The sequence below is a fragment of the Anser cygnoides genome, chromosome 7 (assembly GCF_040182565.1).
Source record: "Anser cygnoides isolate HZ-2024a breed goose chromosome 7, Taihu_goose_T2T_genome, whole genome shotgun sequence".
Taxonomy (NCBI): domain Eukaryota; kingdom Metazoa; phylum Chordata; class Aves; order Anseriformes; family Anatidae; genus Anser; species Anser cygnoides.
The window spans coordinates 16,710,087-16,736,974 of record NC_089879.1 but is presented as its reverse complement, the minus strand read 5'-3'; the positions used below and the strand labels follow the sequence as shown (position 1 = coordinate 16,736,974).

Sequence of the window (26,888 nt, the reverse complement as noted above, 5' to 3'; positions counted from 1 at the left end):
AAAGGAGCCTCTGCCTGTACCAGGGCAATGCAAACAGCTAAGGCTGAGGGGACAGTTTCATAGAGGATAAAGCCAAGAAGCACAGATTGTGGCATGATTTTCATGGATGTGACCTGTCTTCGGTAGTAGCTGTTCTATTTTGTTCATACTGATCCTATAAAGACCATAGGGAAAACTAAGTAGCAGAGTGCTAAGCAGCAGAGTAAAAGGTTTTAGTTTAGAGTGGCCATTCGCACAAAGCTATGCAATCAGCTTTTCCGGCAGAATTTTAGTTTTTAAATATTTTATTGAACAGTCTCGGAAGATTGTTCTAAAATCTAGTCAATGGTAATAGACATAGTGCAAAAAGCTGGCTCCTAAGCCCTGGAGAATTCCAGGTCCATGATGATGCTTCTGGTGCCAGAATCACACACTATGTCAAGCCATGCTGATGGAGACATTTCTGCAGCAAAAGCAGGATTTTAAAAGCCTTCCAAGGTTTTGAGGGTTCAAGCCTCATACCACAATGGAATGATCCAGTACAATAGCAGCCAAGACATACAAAAACAAAAAGGCGTATGTGGAACTGTAGATGTCTCCTTCATTTGAAAGAGAATTAATGTCTTCCCTCTTCCCACATTGCTGCTGAGGAAAAACAATTAGCTTTGCCCATAAAGGCTAAAGAAAGAATAAATTAGTAAGATCTCAGAGGAAGACAGCTGACTGGTCTCATGCTAGAGTGAGAAGCATAATGCCACACTCCAAATATTGTATTTATCATAAATATATTTATCTTTGTCTGTGAGCAGCTGCCTGAAGGTTGTCCAGAGTATCTAACTTGAAGATCTGCTAATGTTTTAGCTCTATTACCAAGTTTAATTTAAGATGGATTTAAGATGGAAGTCATGCATATACATCTGTGCTCCATGTATAAATTGATTTATTTGAAGTATCCCAAAGACAACTATCTACTTCATAGTAACAGGAATCAGAGTAAGGTAGGCATAGAAACAGAGCACTTATTTACAGTTAATTAAAACACAGTGGCAGCTGCTAATGCTAATAAAGCATTATTCTACATCCCTTTCTGTGGCTTTAAACCTGAGAAGCAGAAAAGGATCTCTTATTCGACAATATAAAAATCCTCATTCAACATACAGCACCATAATCTGCAGGTTTTGTTTAAAAAAAAGTCTATTAATACTCCGCAAGCTACTGCACATAAAAATGGGACAAAGGTAGGACATGTGTCAGGCCAGTCTTTTGATCCAACTTTGCATCAGTATATTCACTATATACAGAGACCAAGAATAACCAAGAAAAGTTATGGCTCAGTGGACCACTAGACGTTAAGCATTCCAAAACAGGATCTGCAGTAGATATATATATTAGTTCATTGATCTTAAAGGAATCTTAGATTTGGGAAGAAGCTGTTCTGTTATATCCTCGGTTTTGGTCTTCTCCAACGTTGCTGCAGATTTGTTCTCTTTATCCTTTTTGTGACTCCTTTTGTGCTGGGATTTAAAAAAAATGCCCGATCAATTTTCCATGTTAAGAGTATACAAAGAAATTAAAGACTTCTTGCTCATGTACAATGCAGTATAGTGTTCTCAGAAAAAAAGTTGGTAAAATCCCTGAAAAAATTTCCTTATATTGCATTTACTGAAGAGATTTCTTGTAGACATCTGTCAATTCACCAGCAACGTAAAGGATCCATGACAAATAAACAAAAAATTAGCTTATGTATCAGGGGTCTACACTGATACATGGGTTATAAAAAAAGCATCAAGAGCAAGGCAGAAAGTCAAAGAAAAATCAAGAATTATGACACATTTGACAGGCCTCTAAGAAAACACTCCACATCTTTTCAACTTTTTCATTAAAGCAAACACATGCATTTGTGTATCACAAATCGTGACATTTTTCCCCACAGAAGATTACTTGCTGAGGAGTTTTTGCTATCTGTCCAGTTTATTAGAAGCTTACTGTTATTTTAGCTCAAGTTTAACAAAGCATATTCTACAAGATTAACAGAAATTGTGAGACTACACTGAATACTATCAGCAGGTGATTTTATACTACACGCCTATTGTGGAATGATAGTTTTCCTTCACTTTTAAATTCACAGATATTCTAAACAACTGTGAAAGTTACCTGGAAAAACGGAATGCCACCATTTGTGTTACAGCTTATGTTTATATCCGCTAAGGATTTGTAGCCAGCAAGGCTTTCACTGGAGTCTTGCATCCCTTCCTCCTCTTCCAATAAGTCCTAAAACAGAAGTTTTCAGAAAAGTGTTTTGAATGTCTGAAGTTCCTAGATGAATGTATAAAATATGATCAGATCTGTAAAAGACATGCCACTTCTTTTTCAAGATAGTGGTTTTCTCAAAAGCTCAGCATGCGACTAACTGCAAGTACCCCGCACAAAGGCTGTAACTGCTCTGGGGTTCCAAAATGAAATGAAAAAAACCTCCTGAATATTTGAAATCTTTCATTGCTTCATTGAAGTGTCTCATTTATCATTCATATACTTACCTGATCTGCATTCTCCTCCATTTCCTTTGTCACACTGTTTAGCACAGCATCAAGATTTGTTTGCTTTTGCCTTAATTGTTCCAGTAGAAGTTCCCTGGGTTCTGTTCGCACCAGCGTGACTGGATACAAGTAGTCTCTTCTCTGTGGAGTTGTCCCTTTAATGAAAAGGGGGTATACTAATGAAAGACACTAGTAAACACTTAAAGCAATAGCTTTAAAAACAGATCCTCAATTTTACATTAACTTAATACAGAAGTCACACTTTCTTCAGTCATCAAGTTTTGCATGATTGACTGAAAAATAAGGCATGACTGCCAGCTGTATTATGTCCCCAACAATCATTGTTTACGAACTCTGCAACTCAACACTTGCTTTCTGCAAGTGCATTCTGTCTCCTGCCCTACTTCAAATACCTGTTGGAATATCCACTTTAAGATCCTCTTGCAGGAAACCATTAACCTGGGTCAGACCATGCTGTGCTTCCTCACTAAGTGCCAGCTTCTGCTCCAGAAGTATCTCCTGATCAACTTTTATCTGTTCAAGAAGGCCATTTAGTACCTTCTCCTCAGCACTCTTTTGTCTATCAATATGGTCAACAATTTCAGCTACTGCTCTATCACAGTTTTCTTTGTTTTTCTGAAGAAAAAAAAAAGAAACAAAAACACCAAGTTAACAGGAAAGTTAAGGTTATGGCCTCTTTTCTAAGATGTGGTGCATGATTAATAACATGATCTGAAACGAAACAACTGAGACCTCAAATTGAGAAGTTTCAGTGCCAGTTTTACATTCTCATTTTGAGAACTATCTTCAGAAGAGAGTCAGTTTCTTAGAAAGTATGATCATTTTAGAAAGCTACTCATAAGAATAAAGATGATGCCATTTGGTTCAGAAGAGAATTCTCAGGTGTCTACACAACCCCGCACTGAGTTAGGATTTTCAAGTGAAAGTGAAAAAAAATCCTTCAAAAAATAGAAGTTTTACGCATTTCCAGAGGACAAGGAGGAAGACATGAATTTTTAGTCCTTCCTATTGGAAGGGAACTCCTGAAGCATTCAGATGGCATAACAAATACAGGAGTGTCTTGAGACTGCAAACACATTTAACTCTAAACTTTTATCTATTTATAAAAGTTAGTAAAATGTTCTAATAAGTAGTGAAACAGGAAAATCCAACAATAGAACAAGGGTGAGAAGTGAAACTTGTGATGAAAATTAAAGATGGTAGGTGAAAAATTTTTGGGGTAAGAGCTAGTATATGCCTAAAAAGGAATGCTTTCTACCATATTAGCCCAGCTGACAGATAAAGTCATTTTTATTCTGCAGAACATAGTCTATGATCTCTGTGTAAGTTTCCCAGGGACACTTCTTATAGATAAGCTTTAGATTTAGCGCTGTGTACTATCAAAAAGATGTAAAAAGCCCAAGGTACAAATGGAAGTTAGCCACACAGGACTGATCAAGATTTTTTTTTTGTATTTGAAGAAGTTATTTGCACTTCAAGTTCAAAATCTTACTCAAATTAAGCTTTTAGATTTCACCAAAATGCATTTAAGTTAATTAACATGAGTCTGCTGTTATCAAAACACCACCATTTTATACTGATCATAATTGAGAATGTCCCCCTACAAATTCTACTGTAAAAATTTGTTTCTGAATGTTGCATTAGACTACAAACAGCTATGTGTACCTGTTGTGAACACATAAGTTGTTTTTTCTCATCACTGAAGGACAACAGGTGCTGATCAGTAACGCTGATTATCTGAGCAGTTGCAAGTTCACCCCATTTATCAGTATCCTGAGACACATTTTTGAGACTGCTGAGAAGTTGTTGACAATGGTCTGTGGATTCTTCCAGCATCATCTTGTTTTCAGCATTTATGTTCCTGAGCTCTTGAGAGAAGTTATCCATAGATGCAATAAATTTGCTGTGATTGGAAGTTGTACTGCTGACTAGGTCTGTGGTTTTCCTACAACAACGAATTTTTAACAGTTCAGGAATTTTGAAAGGCAGATTTTAGCAGATTCTACGTATAGAAACAGTTGAGACCAGAAACAGTGAAGTAGTGCAGTTCTATCAAAACAGTTAATTATGATGTTACTGCTCTATTCTGTAAATTTAGAGATGGCAGCACTCAGACTACCAGGTTTGTTCAATCCCCTTAAATCTTTGGCAAGATGTTAGTTATTCATTTTAAAACTGAATAAAGCATGCAACAATATTTATACTTCAAGTTAAGCCTTCTTGGTATGAAGGGTAGCTGTACCAAGGGCCGTTTATCACAACACATTGCTCGCCCAAACCAGAGTCTCTTATACACAGTATGCTCAGGAGACAAGTCTGAGAAAAAGCTTTGTAGGTCTACCATTACTCTGGAGAAAGGTGAACTATGATTTATATTCTGTGGCTGAACTCAGCTCTAACAAACATTTTGCCCAGAAAAATTCATGAACATATAAATATGAAGAACATCTAATTTTGCAATTTTCTTCATACATAGTTTCATCTTGTATCACTATACACAGTACGTAACATGCTCCTTACAGGTGAATGTTTTCTTGCACAGCTGTGATGGTGGTCTCCATAATTCCATTTTTTGCCAGTACATCACTTAAGTTCTTCTGAGTCTCCTGAGCAAACAGGTCAAGCTGGCTTTGCAGTGAGGACACTAGTTCTGCTGTGCTCTATTAAAAAAACATTATACATCTTACTGGTATTCTGCACTTTCTATTATTAATAAAGGCATTCACACACTCTAAGAAAAAAATATAACAAATACTAGAGCTTTATTATTCTAAAATTAAAGTTACAATTTTTGTGTAGAGTAGACAGACACTGCCTGTGGAGATGTACGTAAAGGTATATAAACCGGATGTGCTCATAGCAAGCGTAAGCTTTTTTGCTAGCTTCATATGTAAGCTTCTTAAAATAGCACAAAAAAGCTGAAAATAATTATGATCACCAAGCTACTGTGCTAGCGTTGCTTCTGAAGCAAATACAATGTTTTATTGCTACAAAGAGTTTGAATCAAAGCAACTATTGGCCTTCAGATTTCTTACTCTAAGAATACCTTCATATGTGCCAATCTTGTTGTTTCCACTTCTTCTTTTAAATTCTCACAATCATTCTGAAGCTGAGCAAGAACACTGGCCATTTCTTCCCGTAACTTTTTCAAAGTGAGAGAAAGATCTTCAAAGAAGGTATCCATTTCCTTTTTATGACTTTCCATCTTTGAAAAAAGAGTTTTATTCAAAGTTAAATACTTGTCATTAGATTAGAAACTGGATACTTTTCCCTGACATAGTATGGGGGGAGGGATGGGAACACCACCTACCCAACACAGAAACAAAGGCATTAATAAACTACAGTGGATAAAAGATAGCAAGTAACCCTTGGAGCCATGTGAAGTTACAGAATGGCACTTAATGTGTTTTTTTCCAAATTCAGCATCAGAGGAAGACAAAAAAAGGAAGACAGACAACATAGTTGATTAAGACAAGAATAAAAAGCAAGAGCTGGTAAGCCATGGCCCTAGTTGCTGTTTAAGTTTCAAAACCAGTAAAGAGCCTCTAGATGAGGTGGAGTTGATTTCAAATGACTTGCAACTGACAGAAGAGAAAAGCTAACTCCTTCATAAGGAACAAAGATTTTTTAACAAAAAGGAGAAAACAATGAAAAAGTGAAGATGCAGTTCCATAAAAAAATACAATATAAGGTAGACTAGAAATAAAAATTCAAGTAAAGGACTTTTTTAATATAAAAAATAAGGACAGTGCTGTCTACACTGTTCACCAGACACACTACTACATTTTCTGGGAATCAAAATAACTAGAGAAAAAGTTGGGTATGACAGCAGAAGGAATTTGAAGTGACAGAACTTGTCCCAGTCAGCTCTTTCAGACTTCTACGATACAGAAGAGACTACCATAAGAATATTATCATGTATTTGTTACAGGTAGCATGAAGAATCTATATTGTATCATTCTTTTGTGGCATTTAGGTGAGCAGCTGTGCTAGGTAGCAAATGAATACACCACACACAGAAGTGGAAGAGAAGTCTGAATGAAAGAGCTAGAAGGTAGAACAAAGGACTTAGAAAAGCCATAGGACAAAGTAAAGGAGAAAAAGCCGGAGAGTGAAAACACCTACATACTGCAGAAAAGTCACCAAAGCTTATCTGTAAGTTACAAAAAACAGAATAGCATAAGATAAGAAACAAAACATGTGCTACCTTGTCAGCCACAGCAGAATATTTCTTCACATTAATCTGAAATTGACAACTTAGGCCCAGGACAAATTCTACCATTGGTGTCAAGCTATTTAATGCTCTTCCTAATCCAGATGTATGCTCCTCCTAGGAAGAGCAATAAAAAACACATAAGAAAAACAGAAGTAGGACAGAATATCACAGACCTACATTACTAAGAAGCAATGAATATTCAAGCAAATAGCTGTGGTCCATGTGCTCTGCAATAAATGTTTGCTGGATAGTATATTACAGCTTACGATGGCATGAGAAAAGAAGCGAAAAAGGATATAATCACAGCCAACCGCTGAATCAGACTGGTAGAGAGCATCAGGGGAAAAGAATGTTTACAGCACCTCTTCTGGTTGAGGACAGTTTCATATGCTTGAAATAACAAAAGAGGATGAAAATTTACTCACAATTAATCTCAGGAGCTCAGCTTTACAATTAAGTGACAGATTCTCATGTTGTAATATTTTTTCAGACAGGGAAGAAACTTCGGTAGACACTAGTTCTTTAACAGAGGCAAAAGATGCTGATACAACTGATGCAAGAATATTAGCTGCTGAAGAACTGGTAGACAAGATGTCACCTACAAAAGAAATCAAAAAATGTTACACAACTTAAAGCTTCATTTTAAGAGCAAACTCTATTGCTCATCACCCTATTGCCTCTTATAACACAGGAAGGCAGTATTTTTTCTTAGTTCATAAAACATATCAAGAAGAGAAAGTTGAGATATATGGTTGAATTAAACTACTATTTGTAGTTGATCATCCCAGATATGTTATTATGGGTGCAACTGCAGTCGTTACATTGTTTAAAATAAAGCCTCATCCATTTACTAAAAGGAACAGTTTTAAGAAAATCTTTGGTACTACTTACCTATAAAATTTGTATAAGACTTCAACATCTGTTGCTGCTTCAAACTGTTCTCACTAATTGAATTTTGTATTTTGTTGAACAAATCAGTCATTTGTCCTGCAAATGTATTTTGGACAATAGCATTGTGCTGATCAACAGCCTTCTTACGGTCCAGTTTTGCATGGAGACCAGATACGTCTTTTGTAGTTTCTTCAACAGTACTAAGCAACTAAAAAAAAGTTAATCAACCTTTAAACCAGAAGTCAAGCATAAGTTATTTAACTAAGAACAAATGTAGTTTAAGTTAAAGGAGAAGCTGTATCCCTAGAAAGACAGGTATTTCCCTTCACACCAAGTTATAACCTTTCTTAATTCAACGTTATATCATTTAGTCTTGAAACACAAGAAAAATTTACCCTCTAGAGGTAACTTACTCTAACTTTGAAATTAAAGCATTAAAATAGGACATCCTCTCAGTATTTAAAGAATTAAGATATCATTCAATATACTGAAGTGACCAAAAAATTCCTGACCACTTCAACTTATTCTGAAAGACTTAACAGTAAATACATATTTTTAATGGTACTGGAAGTAAGTGATTTCCAGTATTAGTTCTGTGATAAATAATTTAGAATTTGAAAGTATAGTGAATTCTTGGTTTTGTAGTTAGTATAAATGATTACTATCCCCTTTTCTCTCACACAAACACTCCACAACCCACATGTAAATCTAAGCACCCCAACTTTTCAAGAATCTGAGTAGAAAGAACTTTCGTGTTCACTAAAGTTACAGGATTAATCACTTCACACTTGAAATAGCAGGACTCTCTATCAAGTCTGTTTTGAGAATTCAGACCAGTTCCCAAACACTTCAAAAATACACCCTAAAATATAGAGGCAACAGGGAAATAGATTCAGTTACTCACTCAGTGAGTGTAAATTATTGCATACATCCCTGTAAAGCATCTTGTTATTTTTCCACCCCATACATAAATAATTAATTATGTTTTAAGGTCAGGCACAAGCTTCTAATAAAGTAAATTACTTATTCTGCAGAACTCCTCACAACAATAGATACTGCAACATACTGAAACTCATGACAAACTAGACTGAAAGAAAGGTAATTTGAGACTGACTGTTGGCTGCTAAAAACACTGGTTAATAATTTCGCAGAGGAAGCCTTCCAATCTTTAAGTAGCTTTTCACTATAACAATTTATAGTGGGTAAATCCTAGTTTTTCATCTTCAAGTCATTTTGTCACTCTCACATCATGCTTTAGCATGAATGATTTCCTTGAACAGCTCACGAAACTCTTAAACATGGGAAGCTACTCTTGCAATCAGGTGCCAAGAAAGTGACAACCTTGCTAGCTGTGCCATGAAGTTTTTGTTCAGTGTCTTCCAAAACTGAAACCACATATTCTTCTTCAGCCAGATGAACCTTGGTTTCTTGCAGATCTTTTTGTGTTTCTTCAAGTTCCTTCTCCTTGATTTGCAGGTCTGTTTTACACTGTTCAAGTTCATTTTTGTTAACTGTGAACAGTTCAGTGATCTACAGTGGAAGACAAACATAAGCAGAGCAACAATGTGTTTTAACAGCAGTCCCTCATATGTCTCAGATTACGCCACGATACTAGATGCATGTTGTCATCTACAAAAGCCTCAAAGTTCTTAAACCTGACTAGAGACCTGTAGAATCTCTGTATTCACTGAAAATGTCACAAACCAACATAATTTTCACTGTGATAAGCCTTTGCTTCCCTTCTCAAGCTAGAAGACCAGGCACTTGCTACATCACAGTGAAGAAATCCCTCTAAAACATAACCAGATAGAATTGGGAAAGGTCAGTAAAGTTGATCAAAAGATAAGTCTAGTTACACAGACTAGTTACGTGTTTTACAAATTAATATTTGCATTTCTTTAGAAAAGGAAGCTCCAATTTTCTGCATATTCTTTATTCATTAATTGGAGCTCATCACCTTCTCCTCTATCCCATCACTCTTTGCTCCTAAGGCAGGTAACTGTCAACTGAGATACCATTTTACAAGCAAATTGTTGCTGAAAATCCAGCAAATAAAATTAAGTTTTAAACCTTAAAACAGCTTTAAAAATAAATATTGTGTTTTGCAACTTCATATACAGTATTTCAAATTTCTAACTTCTAGGATTAAAAAGCTTCCACTCAACTAATTATAACTGACCTTTAAGAAAAAAAACTCTTCAAATTGTTGTTTGCTCAATCTTTTTCCTCCTTTCCCCAAAGATTCCCCCCCCCCCCCCCCTTTTTTTTTCTGGCAGATATAAGCCACAGTTGAGAAATGGCACTTACTCTTTTCACTTCTTCCTCCATGACACTGATTTTGTCAATATACTCTGCAATTTGTTCTTCCTGAACAGTCAGCTTTCCATTAAGGGCTCTATAGTAAAGATTAATAACAATAACAGAGTTGATTCCAAGATTACCTATTGTTCTCATGCTACATGTTTAGCCATTTCAAAAAGTACTGTTCACTTCTGTATCAAAAACAGAATTTTCACTTAATGCAGAAGGGATTTAAGACAATTTTCTATTTGAAACTTTCTGTATAAACAAGCCCTCTTATGAAGTGAAGCAAGCTTTATCAAGTTTGTTCTCCTGTATCAGCTTCTATCTTAAAAAAAGAACGCATGCTGGCTATGCATATGGTAAGTTCCACAAATAAAAAAAAGTGCTCAGTACAAACCTACTTTCTAGGCTTCTGTGTAATAACTAAATTCTAAAGAAGAAATTGACTGGTCAGTTAAGTTCTTCTATCTTCAGCTTTCTAGGACTGAAAATAGATCTGAAAACATTTTCTGTATAAGGATCAGTACCAATATTTGAGATTTGTTGTTAGACATTTTATAGATATCCTGAGACATACTCAAAGTTTTCAAGGGAAATATAGACTCCATTTTTTTCTCGTGCAGCAGCAAGGTCTCGTTTCAGACGCTCAATCTCTTCAGTATATTCCTGCATCAAGAAATAATCATATTTAAACCTGAACATTTATACCTTATTTTCAAAATTTAGCTTAACAGGTACCTCAGGAAGATTGAATTTTATCAAAGTATTGCATAAACACAGGAGAATGTTCCAAAACCTAACCTTCTTCATTTGCGTGTCCAAATACGTTCAGTGTAGCACTGTTTAAACTCATACCATTACATACATGTAGAGCATTGAAACTTTCAATTTGAATCATACTTAGTTGTATTTAACTACCATAATGGGAATTGCAGCTTCTTTAATAATAGTTAGCTTCTTCATGTTATCTTTCATTCAAGCTTACTAACAAGTTCACTTCAATTCATGCATTTTCTAGAATGCAGCAGCTAATATAGCAAGTCCAGAACAAGTCGTCTAGTATTTTTCGCGCTCTCCACTACCTTGTAAATAGCTAGTCCATACACAGAGTCATAGCTAGTATCAATTGCCTTCTTTCTCCAGCTTTAGTCTTGGCAACAGTTTCAGTAACTGCAAAGCAACTAAGAAATATTGTACCAGTAGAGCAGCTTAGTTTGAAAGCATCAGGATCAGTGATTAAAATCACCTCAGAAAAGCACTGTTACTAACTAGTCAGCTTTTCCATGACTTCGTAATTCCTACATAGCAGAAATTGTGTCAAAACAATCAAATATTATTAAATTCGTGAATATACATGCCTAGCTTACCTTAATAAGGGCTTTTTTGGTCAGCTTCTGGTTAACTTCCGGCTTGTTCATTATGTTCTTTGCTCTGTGAGCATATTCCAGCGTACTCAGTGTTTCCTGTGATAAACAGATACAACATTAGGTCAAGCTGAAGATAGTCATTTATGTTTTTGTATCCTTGGAAAAATATATCTATTATAGAAACAGATATTCAGACATAAAATTTACCTCAAGATTTATAGATGCAGGAGAAACCGTGGCAATTATTGATGTTTTTGTTCGTCCTCCAAGAGAGTCTTGAAGGATTCTTGTGAGTTTAGATTCCCTGTATGGAATATGTGGGGCTCTTTCTACTAGAGCAGTAATAACTCTTCCCAGTGTCAGGAGAGACTGGTTGATATTTCCGGCTTCACGAGCTCTTTTGTCAACTGCCCCAGATCGACCAATATTTTCACTTCCTGCAAGATCAACCTGAAAGACGAGAGGAAGGACATGCTTCTATCTCAAATTACTATGAAGAATGCTTGCTCCACGGTGTTGCAGAAAAAGACACATGAATTAATTTATGCATATATGTTCAGGAGACATAGGGAGTGAAAAAGCAGACATTTCTCAGAGTGACAGACAGTTCATATCACTTGAAGATGATGATTTTTGTCCTTATGAAAAAAAATCTGATTCTCAAGAGAATGAGGTTGGATCATTTAGTTCATTACTTCAGGAGTACCATCAAGGAAATTTAGTTCAAATACTCACCAAGTTTAGCTTCCCAATTTTGACGAGTTCTTCTCCATCTATTGTGGTCTCTTTCATATGGATGGTAATCGAAAACACAGAGTGGGAGCGGCTATAAAAGAATTCCATTTCAGACAGGCATCCCATTAAAGGCCAATGATCTGTTTGCTACAAGATACTACTTCAGGTTAGCTATCAGTGCTTTTTAGGAAATAAATTTGGCCAATTAATTGCAACTTACACTTTTTCAATATGCCAAATAATTCTACCATGTATATTTTTGTGCAGATAGGGGAATTCCAGGACTTCCATTCCAACTAGACACTGTATCATCACAAGAGGTATACTCATAACAAAGCATGCAACCTCTAAACAAGAGGGCAAGCTTCTATAATCACACATCTTTCAGAGAGCAACAGTTTGCCCATTTTTAAGGTGGGAGTCTTCCATATTTTATAACCCTTCATACATGCACTAGAAGGCATCATCCCATAGTTTCAAGTTCCAGCTATGGCTTTGGTTTTCTAATCCACATGTAGCAACATAAACTGTAATACATAACCTCAAGATTAGGTAAGGTCTACTACAACTTGAATGGCTTTTGCCTCTTCAGTAAGATCCTGTTTAATAGAACATCAACAAAAAAAATCTGAAACAGACAAGATTAATACCTAGAATATGCATTCATGTAAGTAGCTGCAGTTGTTCTCTTTGCTGCACCCCGTTCCAGGATCTGATAGACTTCATTTTTGTTGTGTACAGTTACTTCTTCCAAGCCTTTAATAATTACACCTCTCTGTCAGAAGAGAATGCATGATTATTAGACATCTTCCAGCAGCCCCTGAAGCCTTAATGTCACAGATTTTGGAAGACAGTACTCACCTTGTTTCGAGGGTCATCAAACATCTGCAGTCTTTCTCCAACATCAGGAGTAGGATTCAGAAGATCAAAAAGCTCCTCATTGTAGATTTCCAAAAGAGAGACTTTCACTGAAAATTCAGTGCCATTCTCTGTGAGTTTTTCAAATATCTGATGCAACGTACGGGGTATTATACCTGCTAGCGGATCCTACAGATTGAAAATGCAATGGAATTTAATGTATAGATGTACTGAAAGAGATTGGGGGGTGGTGAGTGTGTGCACCAATTTCAGCTAAGGTCAATTGGGTATGACAAAAATACATTGAATAAAGATCAATTTCCATAAAATTATTGCTAAAGATTGTATGCCTGCAGTAATAATGTAAAGTTTGGATTCTCATATAGAGTAATGAGAACATTTATTAATTTGCAAGTGTTTAAAGAAAGTCAGCTTCAGTATTTGAAAGAAATCAACTCTAGGTTTTCTTTAACTTTCCGCAACATCTAGCTTTGAACCATAGTACAGCTTTAAGAGAAGCCTCAGGAGTGAAAAACATACCTCTTCCCAGGTATATTCCTCATTGGGTGACCGCTCTCCTTCCATTGTGAAGGTCTTACCAGTACCAGTTTGGCCATAGCTGTGAGAATGAAAAAATTAAATGTAAACAAGAAAGTAAAATTAAAATGAAGTTTCCTAATACTGATTAGCATACTTACGCAAACACTGTACAGTTATAGCCCATAATAACTTCATCCAATATGGGACACACAACACTCCGGTATACATCAATCTGCTTTGCCTGAGCTCCAAAAACCTGTTGGAGCAAAGACAACACGTCCCATTTACCAGTACAGTAATACATAGCACCACACAGCACAGACGTCAGACTGTATTAGAGAAATTTACTGGCTTTTATCTAGAAGTCCCAAACTTGACAAGTAGTTACCATATCAAACGTGTAAGTCTTTCTTGATGTCTTATCTGTGACTCCGCCAGTGCGGACACTAACTTCTTTTCGTGCTTGATCACAGTCTACAACAGCATAGGAGCTTGCTTTACGTTCTGAGGCATTAAAAGGCCTAAAAAACAAACAAAAAACCCCACAGAATATTGGATTGATATCATTGCTAACAAGAACACAAACTTACAAAGCAGCAGTATCGCTCGGATTAAGAATCCACATAACAATAATTGGCTAAAAGGAACATTATGGTTTTAACTCAATTTAGTTAACACTTGCTTAAGAGAAAACTGCTGCAATTCACTTTCCAGACCTTGTTCTCCTTTTATTTACTCACTATGGGACAACTCAAGCACCTATATTTTGAGCTTAGTATAGTGTATACATGTGTTTATTAGCTTGTTTAAACAAAAAGATTGCTTAGATATATACATAGATAACTTGCATTAGAAAATGTCTTTTCCACTAAATTTATCTAGTCAATTGGGGGTAGCAATTAAACACTCGAAATAGTATATAAACAACCACCTTGAGAAAAAGAAACCTGCACAGGAAAGTTAAGGTAACAGTGAACCAAACTAATTAACGCACTTTAAGAACATCCTTTCTTTCACTTACACAAACAGTGCAGACCACAAGTCTCTCATGGATGACATAACTCTCTAAAGCACCAGCCATACTAACAGAACCTACAACTAGCATAAGAACAGACAGCGATACCAGAACCTTTATAATGCTGACATATTTGTATAGAATCTGAATTGTGCGAAGAGTATAAGACAGAAAAGAAACACCTGATTTTGGGGATAAAAAGTCTATGCACCTTTTTATTTTGCTTTTTAAGTAAGAATTTTAAGTAAGTTTAACAGAGATACAATAAAAGTTTAGAAACATGATGGCAAGCATTTTCTTTTTAACTCTAATTTAATTCAAACATGGCATACAATTTTCCTTGAAGGTGCATTAGCAATAATTCCTCCCCCAAAACACAGGAACCACAGGCTGAAAACTGACAGCATGAAGTGCTATTTTGTAATTCATTTAGCAGCGTTACTGCACTGAATGCGCGTTACCCATAAAGGAGCACTCAACCTGAAAAGAGAACTTCTACAACTTTTGCGAACTTTAAATTATTTTGACAGGAGAGACACTTCAGATGCTGTTACACTACAACAACAAAAAAAAAAGCCACAAGTATATGACATCTCAGTTTCCTGACTCTTGTGGCTAATGTTTCTTCCTCACCATAGCACCGAGGCTGAAGTGCTAGCTCTAAACAGACCACTACAGGCTTCAGTGCAAGACTGAGAGCGGCAGTGAAGGCACTCGGTGACAGCCGACGAGCACAGCGACCTTGTTCACAGGGGCAAGCTCTAGCTTTGGTTTTGCAGCTTTTAAAATAGTAGGAAGCCAAACAATAAATACAGTCTGCTCTGCAAAGATACAGCAGAGAACCAGTCAAACACAGGAGCCTTGCTGTATGGACCACAACCATGGGATTAAGGGCAATTCAGTAAAACCTGAGCATACATGTGGATCGGTACCAAGTGCCACTAGACAAGCAGGGGCTTGGTATGCCACAGTGACATCTGATCACAGGTTCATCTCATTGGGTAATCCATTCAAAACATATGCTAATACATCCATTTTAAACATTCAAATTCATGTTTTATCGAAGCACAGTGAACGTGTTGCTTGACAAGGTTTTTGATAAGCTCAGTCAGACGCACCAGGCTTTGGAAACAAACCAGGTGTCAATAAGACGATGCTATCTACCTGTAAAACAAGTAGAACTTGACTGGTGCAGTAGAAAAGGGAACCACGGAGGGAGAGTTTACTCCCTCAAACAGCAAACCAATACTGAAAAAGAAAAGCACTACAAAATGCAAGAGAAAAGGTGAGCTACAGAGTTTTTAGGGGATAGAGACTAAAACTTGATATAGACCTTAGACTGAAGGATCAGTCACAGCAAAAGTAAAACGTCACAATGTCATTCACACAGAGCACTGTATCTAACTGAAGTATTCACTGACATTTTGTGAGGCTCTTCCAGAACAATTTAGTACTAATTGGATGAGAAAGAAAGTGATTGCTAGCAGTGTTTCAAACACAATTGGTTCACAAACATTACTTGTCTTTTGCAACATCCTTGATTTACATCAACACTTCCACCAATCCCATAGCACTCGTTTCAGCAGCTTGTTCCTTGTGTTGCAAGAGTAGAAGAGAACAACCCTTCCAGTTCTTACGTTCATGGTGCAGCGGTAAAAGTAGAACTTCCAAGCAGGAAGATGTAACGACTGCAAAAGGCTTTAGTAACAATATGTAAACTTGCAGTTCTGGTGCAAACAACTTTCTGAAGGCGTTTCTGAATGCAGATCTTAACCGTTACCAGTAGTATATATTTAACAAGCAACGCTTTAATAACATTTGAGACCCAGTGTGAACGAACAGGTCTTTAAGTCACCTTCAAGTTATAAAAACCGAATTTTCAGCGCACCGAATTTGCCATACCACATCGAACGCTTGTTTTTACCTCCCCAGCCAAGGCAGCTGGCGATCCTCACGCTGGAGGCTGCCTCCCCCACCCTGGCGGCTGAACTCGGGGTGTCTCCTTAGGCGGGCAGGGGCCGAAGGCGCAGCAGGCGCGCTCCCAGCCGGGAGAAAACACCTCAGGCTTTTCGGGCTGCCATATCGCCAGCCGCGTTAGCGCTCCCCTGGCCCCTCACCTCCCTGCACAGCCCCACGGCTGCGCGCACTGAACCAACGCAGCCTACCTGCAGCGCACCACCACCTGGATGTTCTTGCCCTTCTCCTCCTTCTTGCCGCCGCCGCCCTGGAAGCTGAGGGAGGCCATGGCGGGCCCGGGCGCGAGCGCGGCGGGGCCGAGGAGCGGAGCGCGGCGCGGAGCGGAGCAGCTGCCTCGTGCCCGTGCCCCCACCAACCGCCCGCCCTGCACCCGGGCGCGAGCGCGCGCCCCGCCGCCCAGTTTGAAGGACGCGCCTCCCCCCGGCCCGGCCAATCGGCGGGGAGCCCGCGGAGCACCATGGGACTGGCTTTCAAACAGCGGGCGAGCCCGCAGCGATGACGCGGGAGGACGGCGGAAGCGGCGCTTTTCACCGCCCGGGAGCGCGGGGCATGCTGGGGGCCGTAGTGCCCAGGCGGGCCGGAGGAGGCGTCACGTGAGCGAAGCCCTCCCCCGGCTGTCACCTCAGCGCCCCCGCGGCGGGGAGATTGCTGCTCCCTCCCCAGCTCAGTTCTGTTTCTGAAGGGACAGCCGCGCCGAGGCGGCGCTGCTCCGGTGGGGTTTGCTCTCCAGAAAGCCCAGCACGGTCTGGCTTGGGCGCTGCAGGGCCGCCCCCGGTGCCGACAGTAGCATCGCCCCTCCCCAATCTCACAAGTTCCCTCCCCAACCCTTTTTTCTTCCTTTTATAAAACCGGTACTATGAAACCTACAGCTCCTCGGTGAGTTCTTCAAGGTACTAAAACGAACCCTAGCCTGCAAGGTTCGCAGTAATTTTTCTGACAGGGACATGAAGCAGCGTCACGCTACGCTCCTCTGCCCTTTACCTCAAAAGTTAGAGCAATGTCAGAGCTAATCAACTTCATAACAAGCAAGAACACAGACGTGTTATTTTTATAGGAAAGGACATGAAGTGTTGGTTCCTGGTCTGCTGTGAGCAGGCGTTGATTCAGAGAACATGAACATCCAACAAATTTGTCTGATGTTCTAAATATAGGCTGATGGTGAGATAGGACACCAGCTAGAAAATCTTTAGTGATTAATAACAATTTTCATTAACAGCCTTTCTGAGCCAGTATTTGTGCTTTGTTCTACCTAAGTCCTTACAGCCTGCATGCCACTGCAATAATATATATTAAAATATATATTTATATATTAAAATAATACATATTTTCTATAATATATAGCAAATATATTACACGAAAAGAAAATTACTTTGCAAGGATAGGCATTTCAAAGTTCATACCTGCCGGATGAATTACTGCCCTTAAACACCCATTTTTAATTGTTTGGGCTCTAACCTAGAAATAAGGCAATGATTCTGTAAAGAAAGCTTGTAGAAAAACACTTTTACTTTATAAGCATGGAAAACTACGGAATCTATGCTTTCTAAGTTTTGAAGCTTAACTTTCCAACCAAAATGAGTTTGGTGGGAGAAACACTAACGAATCTCTCCGAATCCCTCTGACCGTCTAGTGAAACACTAAAATCACAATAATACATTTTGTTTCAGTTAAGGAAAGATGTACCAAGGTGGGAAAACTAATATAATACAAACGCAATATCCATTGCAAACATATTGGAAACACAATTATTCTTACTTGCTTTTCATATTGCGTGGCTGCTAGGAGTAAAAGTAGTTCATACAGACAGGTGTATAGGAGTTACTGCTAGACTGGATAAGTTGAATGCAGGTGTGCAAACATACTGAACTACCTTTTTCTCCCTACTCCATCATACAGATCATACAAAAGAAAGCAACACTGACAGACGAGGTCTTTTCATCTCATTTCTGCCTGTTTGTTCTTTTCTGGTCTGAAAGTATGACCTACATTAGTCAGATGTGTGCTCAAAATATAAACATGTCTCTCATAAACATAAAAGAGATTAGGAAATCATACAAACCTGCATTTAAACAACAGGAATCAAATTATCAGGAGTTGAATCTGGCCCACAGATACCTTTGCCACAGCTGTGGTAAGTGGAAACAACTCTTTCCGGTAATCAGGTTAGCTTAAAAAAATTATACAGTTTAATAGCTGTAGTTCTGTTTTATGAAGTCAATTTATAGCTTAGGTCATACGTTTTCTTAGACTACGTTGAGCCTAAAGATACTAATATGCTATAAACACAAACAGTAACAGGGAACTGGTATTTCACAAGCAATAAAAACAAATACAAGAAAAAAAGATACAAGAATACTTAGCCTAAACAGTGGTCAAGAGAACAACCTTTAAGAATGCATGTACATTGTACTGTGACAATTTTTTTTTCCTTTTTAAAGAAACACAAAAAGCATTACAGGAAAATAATTTACATAATAACACACAGATGCCAATATAATAATTTCAGTAGAGATTACTAATCCCTATTTATTGATCAAAAAGGACAATTTTTTTTTACTAAAGTTTGAAAACCAGGAGTCAGTGTTTTATAGTTATATTCATGGACAATGTATATCTCAACAACAACAACAAAATCTGTATTTTCATAGGATTAAAATCGTATGACCTGGGTAATTATAGGTATGGAGGCTTGACAAACAGAATTGATGACACATTATTAGCTAAGAATTAATAAAGATTATAGTAATGGAGAGATAATAATTAATACAAATTATAAGCTTAGTTGAGAGTTCAAGGCTTCTTCAAAGCTTAATAACACCTACCCTATTTTGATTACTAAAGTGGCACACAGTACAGAAGCTGAAGTGAGCTAGAGTAGGGTCTCCATATGCAATTACCAGTGAAGAATTATCAGCAAGTCACACTTATTATTCTTATAGTTTCAGCATCTTCCTCTTATCTAACCAAAACCAAATCAGAGTAATATAGCCCATTTAAATTTGTTTACAGCCTCCAGACTAAGAACCCCTGGAATAGATTCAACTCTTAAAATGAACATGCAAGCACTAAGGCGTTTTTGAAGGTAGAGAAAGAAGCCTTGACTACATGCAACTCATGCTTCATGCTGAGGAAAAGCAGGGAGTATAGCAACATACATTACATCCTTAAGACTACATAACAGTTTTTATTTCATCTTCACAACACCCAGGAGCACCCTAGCCCTATGGTCCACCAATAATCTATCTCCCACCTAAACTATCTCCCATCTCTGTCAAAAAAAAAAAAAAGGAAGAAAAAAAAGCAAAGTTCATATTCTTTCAGTTATGCACATTTAACTCTGCATTAAGAGTTCAGTATTAAGTTCATACTAATGTAACTAGTAAATCTCAAAACATCTGGAAAACTACTAGATATGAAACAGGCAAAATTATTCAAGCATTTCTTTCAGTTGTTTTTACCTCTGAAACACAAACAGTGATAGATCAATCATATATACAAATACAAAACATAAAGGGGAAAAGGAAATTATACTTACAACAGAACTTTTAGAAAAAGCCCAGAAGCCAAACAAGTTGAGAAACAAAAATGTGTCAAGGTGTCAGATGAATACTATTTTAAATAGGAAAGCTGTCCTGAAAACACAAATTAACGTCTGGTATATTAAGAAAGATGTTTATATGTACCTTTATTGCTGAAACTGGTGAAGAGTGGTCACTCAGGGTATTAGGCCTCTGTTGGCTTGTTTGTTTTTCCTGGTATAATTATCTAGCTATGAGTATGGGGGGTTTAAGAAAGTTGTAACAGGGAAAATAGAATTGTACTGGCATAAAAATATCTGACACTACTACAGAATGCTTTTTTTTTTTTTTTTTTTACTGTACCTAAACACATGAAAAAATGTCTTTACAATAGAAGAAGTTATGCCAGTTAAACAATACTGGTATAATCACAGGGGTTAAACGCTTCTGTTAACATGCCATTGGGGAAGACTGAAACTAAGTTATTTTTGTAGGAAGAGATGGAAGACTTTTCCTAGTAGCTGGTTAGTGACCCTGTTTTGTAACACACTTGCAGTTTAACATCTCATGTTTTATACATTACTTCTTTAACATATAAAGGTTCAGTTAGGGAAGTTAGATGCACAGTTAGGAGCAAAGATATTCTGGCAGTTACCACTAATTTTTTTTCATATATGCCTTGTCATGAAATTGCCACTATTTATTTTGGAATTGAAATAACTATAATCTATGCTTTTTTCAGCCTGAGGCCAGATTTCTTCAAAGCCCTTTTATATACAATTACAATTTGAATTTAATCCAGAATTTTAGGTAGGCAGAAAAATATGCTTCTATTAGAAACATGTCAGGACTGTACGTAGAGTTTTACACTTGCTGCTTCTTAGTTTTCAAGAAGAATTGAAAATAGTGGGTTTATTCTAAACAGTTTCAAACCTGCCTATTTTAAGGATTGTTCTTCCTGCACTGTACAGCTATGTCACACATCCTGAAGAGGAGTCTGCCGCTGCTACTCCGTAAGGTTTCTTCATGGGATTTTTTCAATAACTTCCACACTTACTTACTCTAAACCATACTTAAGTTCATTTGACCTTTTGGACAACACTTGTTTTTCTCTATGGCAGATGAGGAAGCAAGACTGAATACAACAATTGTCTATGAGCAATTAAAGTTTCACATGGAAAATATTTTTGGTTGCTGGGTTACATTAAGAAAGGAATTTTATTGAAAGTTCTGTTAAGTTTTGGTAATGGTGTTATATTAAAAATACTTTAGAAACACGCAAAAGATATCCAAAGTAGTGGATGAAGGTAATTTTTGGCTACTATAAACTGAAACGGAGAGGGGCTAATTATAAGAATATGATCTCCAAATAAACATCAGTGCCACTGCATAGCCTCTAAACAAGCTTAGAGGGAATAAAGTTGGCATAGGTGCAAAGTACAGTAGGTGTAAACTTTATTGTTTATGACACAATAAGAAGCATAACCTTTCATCACCATAGTTAGACAGGTAGAAGCCCTTGCTCTAGATGCAACTGTTCCCAGAAGATGACAGTTTTGCAGATGAAGTCTAATTTGCTTTCCCAGAATTGCCCCCATGTATATCCTAGGCAAGATCTATAGGGAAAGACAGTACTTTTCAGAGCAGCTAACTCAGGTGGAAAAGGCAGGGCACATTAGGGTAGCAAACTCTCTTTCAGGACGTGAAAAAGGAAGAAATTGCCTGCACACTCTTGTAGCTTTCACCCCTATGTGATAACTGATACAACACATCTACCACTCCTGTAACCAATAAAGGTAGTGCATTTCTACTATACATCCAATGTAAGAGAGCAACTACCCAACCTCTTAATCCCCTGGTTTGCTCTAGAGAGGGAATAGACAGATCATTAAGAGGCAATCACCTGGCAGAGTGTGCTTTCTGCTAGACACAATAGTATTACCCTCTCTAATGCAGTGGCAATGGTGACCAGATGAAATTCAGACCTCACCATTTATCAAATCCTGTTTCCCTCCAGCCTTGTCTCCTCTTTTACATACACTAGGAAATGGAAAAATCAGATTACCTCAAACTAGAATCCCACGAGGACAAAGATAGCCTTCATTTTCACAGGAGTTAACATGTTGTGTTAGAATCAGGCTCCCACGCAGTTCTATATCCAACCAGTTAATTTAGGTGAAAACTACCAGCAGCCTTGCTCTAACCAGGATTAGTTAACTTGTGAGACAGTTCTGTGTCTAAACTGAGGCCTGAGCGTGGGTGTGCTTGATGTAGACGCGACTGTTTTAAGTTGGGTAGTGCAGGTACGAATAAGAGCGTCTCTATAGCAGCACAGGCCTCAGTGGAAACCAGCAGCTGAACGTCTACCCCAAATTCCCCGACAGATTTTGTTGACCATATGGAGTAGTGTGCTGCCATTTTGAATAGCTGATTTAACCAAAGCTGACAAGTTTGAAGCTACCTTACATACACCTTCAGTCCCATCCTTGGATGCAGGAATAGCCCAAGCTATCTCCTCAGGTCACATCTTTATTTTTGACGATAGGCACAGGGTTCACTGAAGTCAACTTCCAGCTGTGAGACACCAGCTGTAACAAAGGCAGGCAGTGGAAAAGTTGACAGTATCTCCCTGGACTAAAACTGGGCACTAAATATAGCAAAGTACTGTTTTCTTCAGTATTTTTAAATCTTGAGAGATAAGACAGAGGAAGATAGACACATTGGAGGAAAGCACATTATTAGAACTACAAACATGTGGGTGGTGGGGTTTTTTTGTTTGTTTTTGTTTTCCCCAAAAGGAATTAAAGTAGCCGGCCACTAACACGACTTCCCCACAGGCATTTCTACCAACAGATGAAAAAAACGATTTCCCCAAATACCAAATCCGTGGGGTTTTACCGCAGGTTCAACCTAAAGGAGCATTCACACCCTGGAAGCCGTCTCGCAGGCAGACTGCCGCGCCTGAGGCGGCAGGGACCTGCTGCTGCAGACCTCTCACGGCAGCTGGCTGGAGGCGAGCGGGCTCCTGACGGGGAGCTCCCAGGGCGGAATTTCTCTCCCTGAGGGCAGCGAAGCCTCAGAGAGCCGCTCCGCCAGGAGATCTGCAATCTCAGCCGCTCAGGACGGCGCGGCGCGGACTCAACTCAAATTACGAGGCGCCTAATTACCTTTTGTCTCCGCTTTCGCCGCCGGGAGCCGGGCGGGCGGCCCCGCGGCAGGGCGGGCAGGCAGCGCCCGCCGTCCCCTCACGGCCCGGCCCCGCCGCCCTTCGCCCCGCTGCCCCGGCCGCCTGCACCGGGCGCGGCCCGTGCCGGCCGCCCACCCGCGGCGCCGAGAGTCGCCCCGGCTCCCCGCCCAGCCACCCACCCCCTCCGCCGCCTCCGCCTACCTCCCAGAGGCCCCCCGCCCCCTCCCCAGCCGCAGCCCTCGCCCTGCCGGCAGCAGAGGCGGCCTCACGCACCCCCAGGTACGGGCCCCGCTAGGCCCGGCACCGCGGCCCCGCCGGGCGAGGAGGGCGGACGGGACCCCGAGGGCGCCGGGGAGGGGTTGGCCGTGGCCGGGCGGGGAGGGGAGGGGAGGCGGGCGGAGAAGATGGCGCCGCCGCCGGCCGCCGCGCTGAGGAGCGGCGTGTGCTGAGCGCGGCCGGGCGGCCGGGCCGGGATATGCGGCGGCTTCCCGGGCTGAGGCGGGCTCTGCTCGGCTTGGTGCGCCCCTGCGCCGCCCCGGCCTCCCGCTTGGCCTCTCAGAGCCGGCGGCGCAGCTTCCTCGGGTACGGTGTGTGTGTGTGCGTGCGGCAGGAGGGGGGAACGGGGCAGGGGCCGGGTCCCGGCGCTGCTTAAGGGGCCGCGGGGTCCCCTTCGGGTCCCCCCCCGTCGTGTGCGGGCCGGGGGCACCTCGTGCGGCCAGGGCTGCCCGCGGGGGGCGGCTTCAGCCCCGACTCTGTGCAGAGCTCGGGCCGCGGAAACAGTGAGGGGAAGGCAGGGGGCGGCGGGGCACGGGAGGCCCGCGTCCTGCCCGCCCTGCCCGCCCGGAGCCGGGCTCGAGTTTCCCGGGGCGCCCTCCGTGCACAAAGCGCGGCCGCTCGGTGCCGTCCTGCCGCGGCGTGCCGCCCGGCCTTCCTTTAGTCCCCCCCTTTTGTTTTCCTGAAACAGAACCGGAGAGTTTTCACGTTGCTCAACTCCTCAGCCTTCCTACGGCGTAAATACCCACATCGGTTAAAAACAAACGACTCGCGGAGTTACCAAAGTTGGTGGGAGCGGCCTCCGCAGTTCGTGACAAGCCGCCTGCCGCGGGCAGGGAGCGGGCTCCGCTTTGTGCCCTCCGGGGCTGCCAGGCGAAGTTTGGGGGCTGCTTAAATAATGGGGGGTTGGTTAAATAACTGGGGGCTAAAACCTGGGGGCTGGTGAACTTAGGGGCTGGTTGAAGCGCGGGGCACCTCAGCACGGCTGTTCGAGGAAGGGAACTGGGGGAGGGAAAGGGGTGAAGTTGTTTTCCTCCTTCTGTAGCTGCTGGCTCTATTATCTTAATCGCCAAACCTATATTTAACGCTGCAGAAGTAAGAGATGTCAAAAGTAGCGTTTTTTTTTTTTTAAGGAAAAGAAGTGAGTTATGATGACTCATGCTGTCAAATGCTCGTGTGTCAAAATTCAGACGCACCGTTATTGTTCCCAATTGCTGTGCACACCATACCGTGAACGCACAGCATATGTTTCGCTGTTGTAGAGGTAATCCGCAATCCACGGGCTGAGCCAACGCTTTCCTGAAGCTGTAGTTTCTTCTACTAGGCTGCTGCTCTTTAAGCATATGAATATATGCACTATTGGGACTTAACTGTATGTATGTGGGTAGGCCTGTTGTGTTTTCATACTGCCTACAACCATGAATTAATCATCCGTTTAATTGTGAATTAGGAACTACATAAATACTGAAATGAGAGGAGGCAGAGTAGGCATGGCACTTACACATTTTTCTTTAAGATGGAGAACATGTAATTGAGAGAGATCCTTAATTTTTACAAGTTACCTGTTTCCATTTCTGGATTTTGTCCATTTTGACCTTTTTCAGCTTTAAATTTTGCTTCTCTCTTATTTTTTAACCTTCAACTGCACATCAAGCAACAAAGATCATTTCTCTGTTAAACCTTCTTATCTCCTGCTTCTCATCTCACGTACAACATTATTCTATTTCAAATTATTATATTTTCAACAGAAAATCAAATGATGCTGATGTTGGGAATTCCCCGAAAGAGTTCCTATTTGCATGTTTGGATGACTTTTTTTTTCCTTCCTTTTACCTTTCTGTCTTTAGTTGCATGTAAGGCTGTGTCTGAGTCCCTTGGATGTGCCTTCAGGCCTTTATCAAAGCATCAAGGATATAACTCATTTTGCAGATGAGTACAAAAGTAGCTCCCTGCCCTGCTAGGTCTAGAAAAAGAAAGGGGGAAGGGGGAGAAAGTCTTACCTCTAGTATTTCACTGAGCTGGAAGGTGTTAGGCTTGTAGCTAGGGGTCATTGCAGGTTATTTACTGAAGTCATTTACTAAAAATACTGTCAGAGCTTTTGGGAAGTCACGTTGGATTGATATTCCTGATGTATTTTACTGTATTAGATGCTTTCATAATTTTGATATATCAGTCTTACAACAAGATAGTTATCTAAAGGACATGGTAATAAAAATGTCTGGAGAGGAATGGATTTAACTGGTATTGTGCCTCTGGTTATGTACTTGTACACGTGGTCTGTCAGCAGGTATCTTCATCTTCTCAGTTCTTATATTTTATCAGCTCATTGATTTGTGAGATAGGGCTGTATATACACAATAAGGTGATTTTTGGTGGAGCTTGTTCAAAAGCTGATTCAGTGTAGCTCTGTTTAGAAGATTTGTCCTTCTGCAACTTGTTTTTAGAATGAGTCAGAATTATAGCTTGCCCAAACGACTGAAATGGAAAAAAATGCTCTAAGTTGGAAGGTTACTCGCAGTGTTAACAGTAGAACTTGGACTGAGCTGTCCAAAATCATAAGAAGTAGAACAAAAATAGGTAAATAGTCAGGACTTCTGTGGCTGAAACACACCAATGAATCTTGTAAACTGCTCACTGTTATAAGTCTGTTGGTTCTCTGAGATCCGCTATGAAATAAGAACTTGCTTTTGATGGGGGATTACAGTACTTTTTATGACCAAAAGTCCTAAAGTTCTTTGTGGTTTTGTTGCTTAGATTTTCTCCTATCTTCTTTGTATGTTCTTGTATCTTTCTATGTATTCCTGTTGTTGTGCACTGCACCTAAAGTTTCAGTCTCATCTTGTTTTTTTACATCAGGCCTCACAAGTTTCTCTTCTTGAGGATTAGAGACAGATGGCAGCATAAAGTGTTAGGTGAGTTGGCTTTACAGAGAGTCTTGGACAATCTGATGTGCTACTTGCTGACAAAATGTATGAAATACACATCCAAATGCATTCTAGAAGAAAGCACAGAGGTCTCTCATGTGGCATCCAGTTCTACACATCTCCTGACATGTGCAAGGCCGCGTGCTAGACACCACTGCTGCTTTGTGGTTGTGCACTGAGCCCTGCGGCTGTAGGGTGGTGGGAGAAAAAATGGTAAGGAGGGAGGAAGAGTGAAGGAGAGCCCCCATTGGCTTCACAGCATTTGATGCATAAAGCGATTAAATAAATTCATGAGAATGCTTCTGAAGAAAGTAAAATACACTTTCAAGCAACATGTAAGACTATTCTTATCAGTCTTGTTCGTAGCACATGATTTGAGACTGTGATGCAAATACTGATGCAATCTAAAATACTGTGCCAGGTTTGGGAAATCATTCTGCAGATCCTGTATCATCACATTGTCTAAAGAACAAAAACAGATGGTTTTGCTTAAATTTAAAATGGCCCAATCTTTTAAATAACGAAAGGCTTCAAAACCCTTTTGGA

At 39.9% G+C, this 26,888-nt stretch overlaps 2 protein-coding genes across 8 annotated transcripts in view; one reads left to right on the top strand and one right to left on the bottom strand.

Moving 5' to 3' along the window:
- Positions 1-902: 902 nt before the first annotated feature.
- Positions 903-23,521, bottom strand: KIF11 (kinesin family member 11). Of its 4 annotated transcripts, none has more exons than XM_048069208.2 (23): positions 23,419-23,521; positions 22,420-22,546; positions 13,837-13,969; positions 13,607-13,704; positions 13,449-13,527; positions 12,912-13,097; positions 12,701-12,825; positions 12,051-12,141; positions 11,523-11,765; positions 11,316-11,411; positions 10,526-10,614; positions 9,952-10,039; positions 8,986-9,174; positions 7,645-7,852; positions 7,179-7,351; positions 6,745-6,867; positions 5,584-5,742; positions 5,058-5,197; positions 4,203-4,482; positions 2,930-3,152; positions 2,517-2,671; positions 2,134-2,250; positions 903-1,493 (listed from the first exon to the last, which is right to left on the bottom strand). In XM_048069208.2, the coding sequence occupies exons 2-23, from the start codon at positions 22,440-22,442 to the stop codon at positions 1,368-1,370; spliced, it is 3,144 nt and encodes a 1,047-aa protein (XP_047925165.2). In that variant the 5' UTR covers positions 22,443-22,546; positions 23,419-23,521; the 3' UTR covers positions 903-1,367. The 4 variants fall into 4 exon arrangements, with proteins under 4 accessions (XP_047925165.2, XP_047925167.2, XP_013043975.3 ...); XM_048069210.2 differs by lacking the exon at positions 23,419-23,521 and adding an exon at positions 23,126-23,246; XM_013188521.3 differs by lacking the exon at positions 23,419-23,521 and having other exon boundaries at positions 22,420-23,031.
- Positions 23,270-26,888, top strand: part of IDE (insulin degrading enzyme) — a 62,772-nt gene continuing 59,153 nt past the window's right edge. The window contains exon 1 of one of the 4 annotated variants that reach the window (XM_048069213.2): positions 23,270-23,424. Coding sequence is in view for 2 of the 4 variants with exons in the window: in XM_048069212.2 (XP_047925169.2) it covers positions 23,621-23,727 (107 nt within the window). In the remaining 2 variants the exon portion in view is untranslated. Of the gene's footprint in view, positions 23,425-23,527; positions 23,728-26,283; positions 26,331-26,888 lie in introns of those variants that run through there. The other 3 variants (XM_048069212.2, XM_048069211.2, XM_067000573.1) reach the window with 3 other exon arrangements.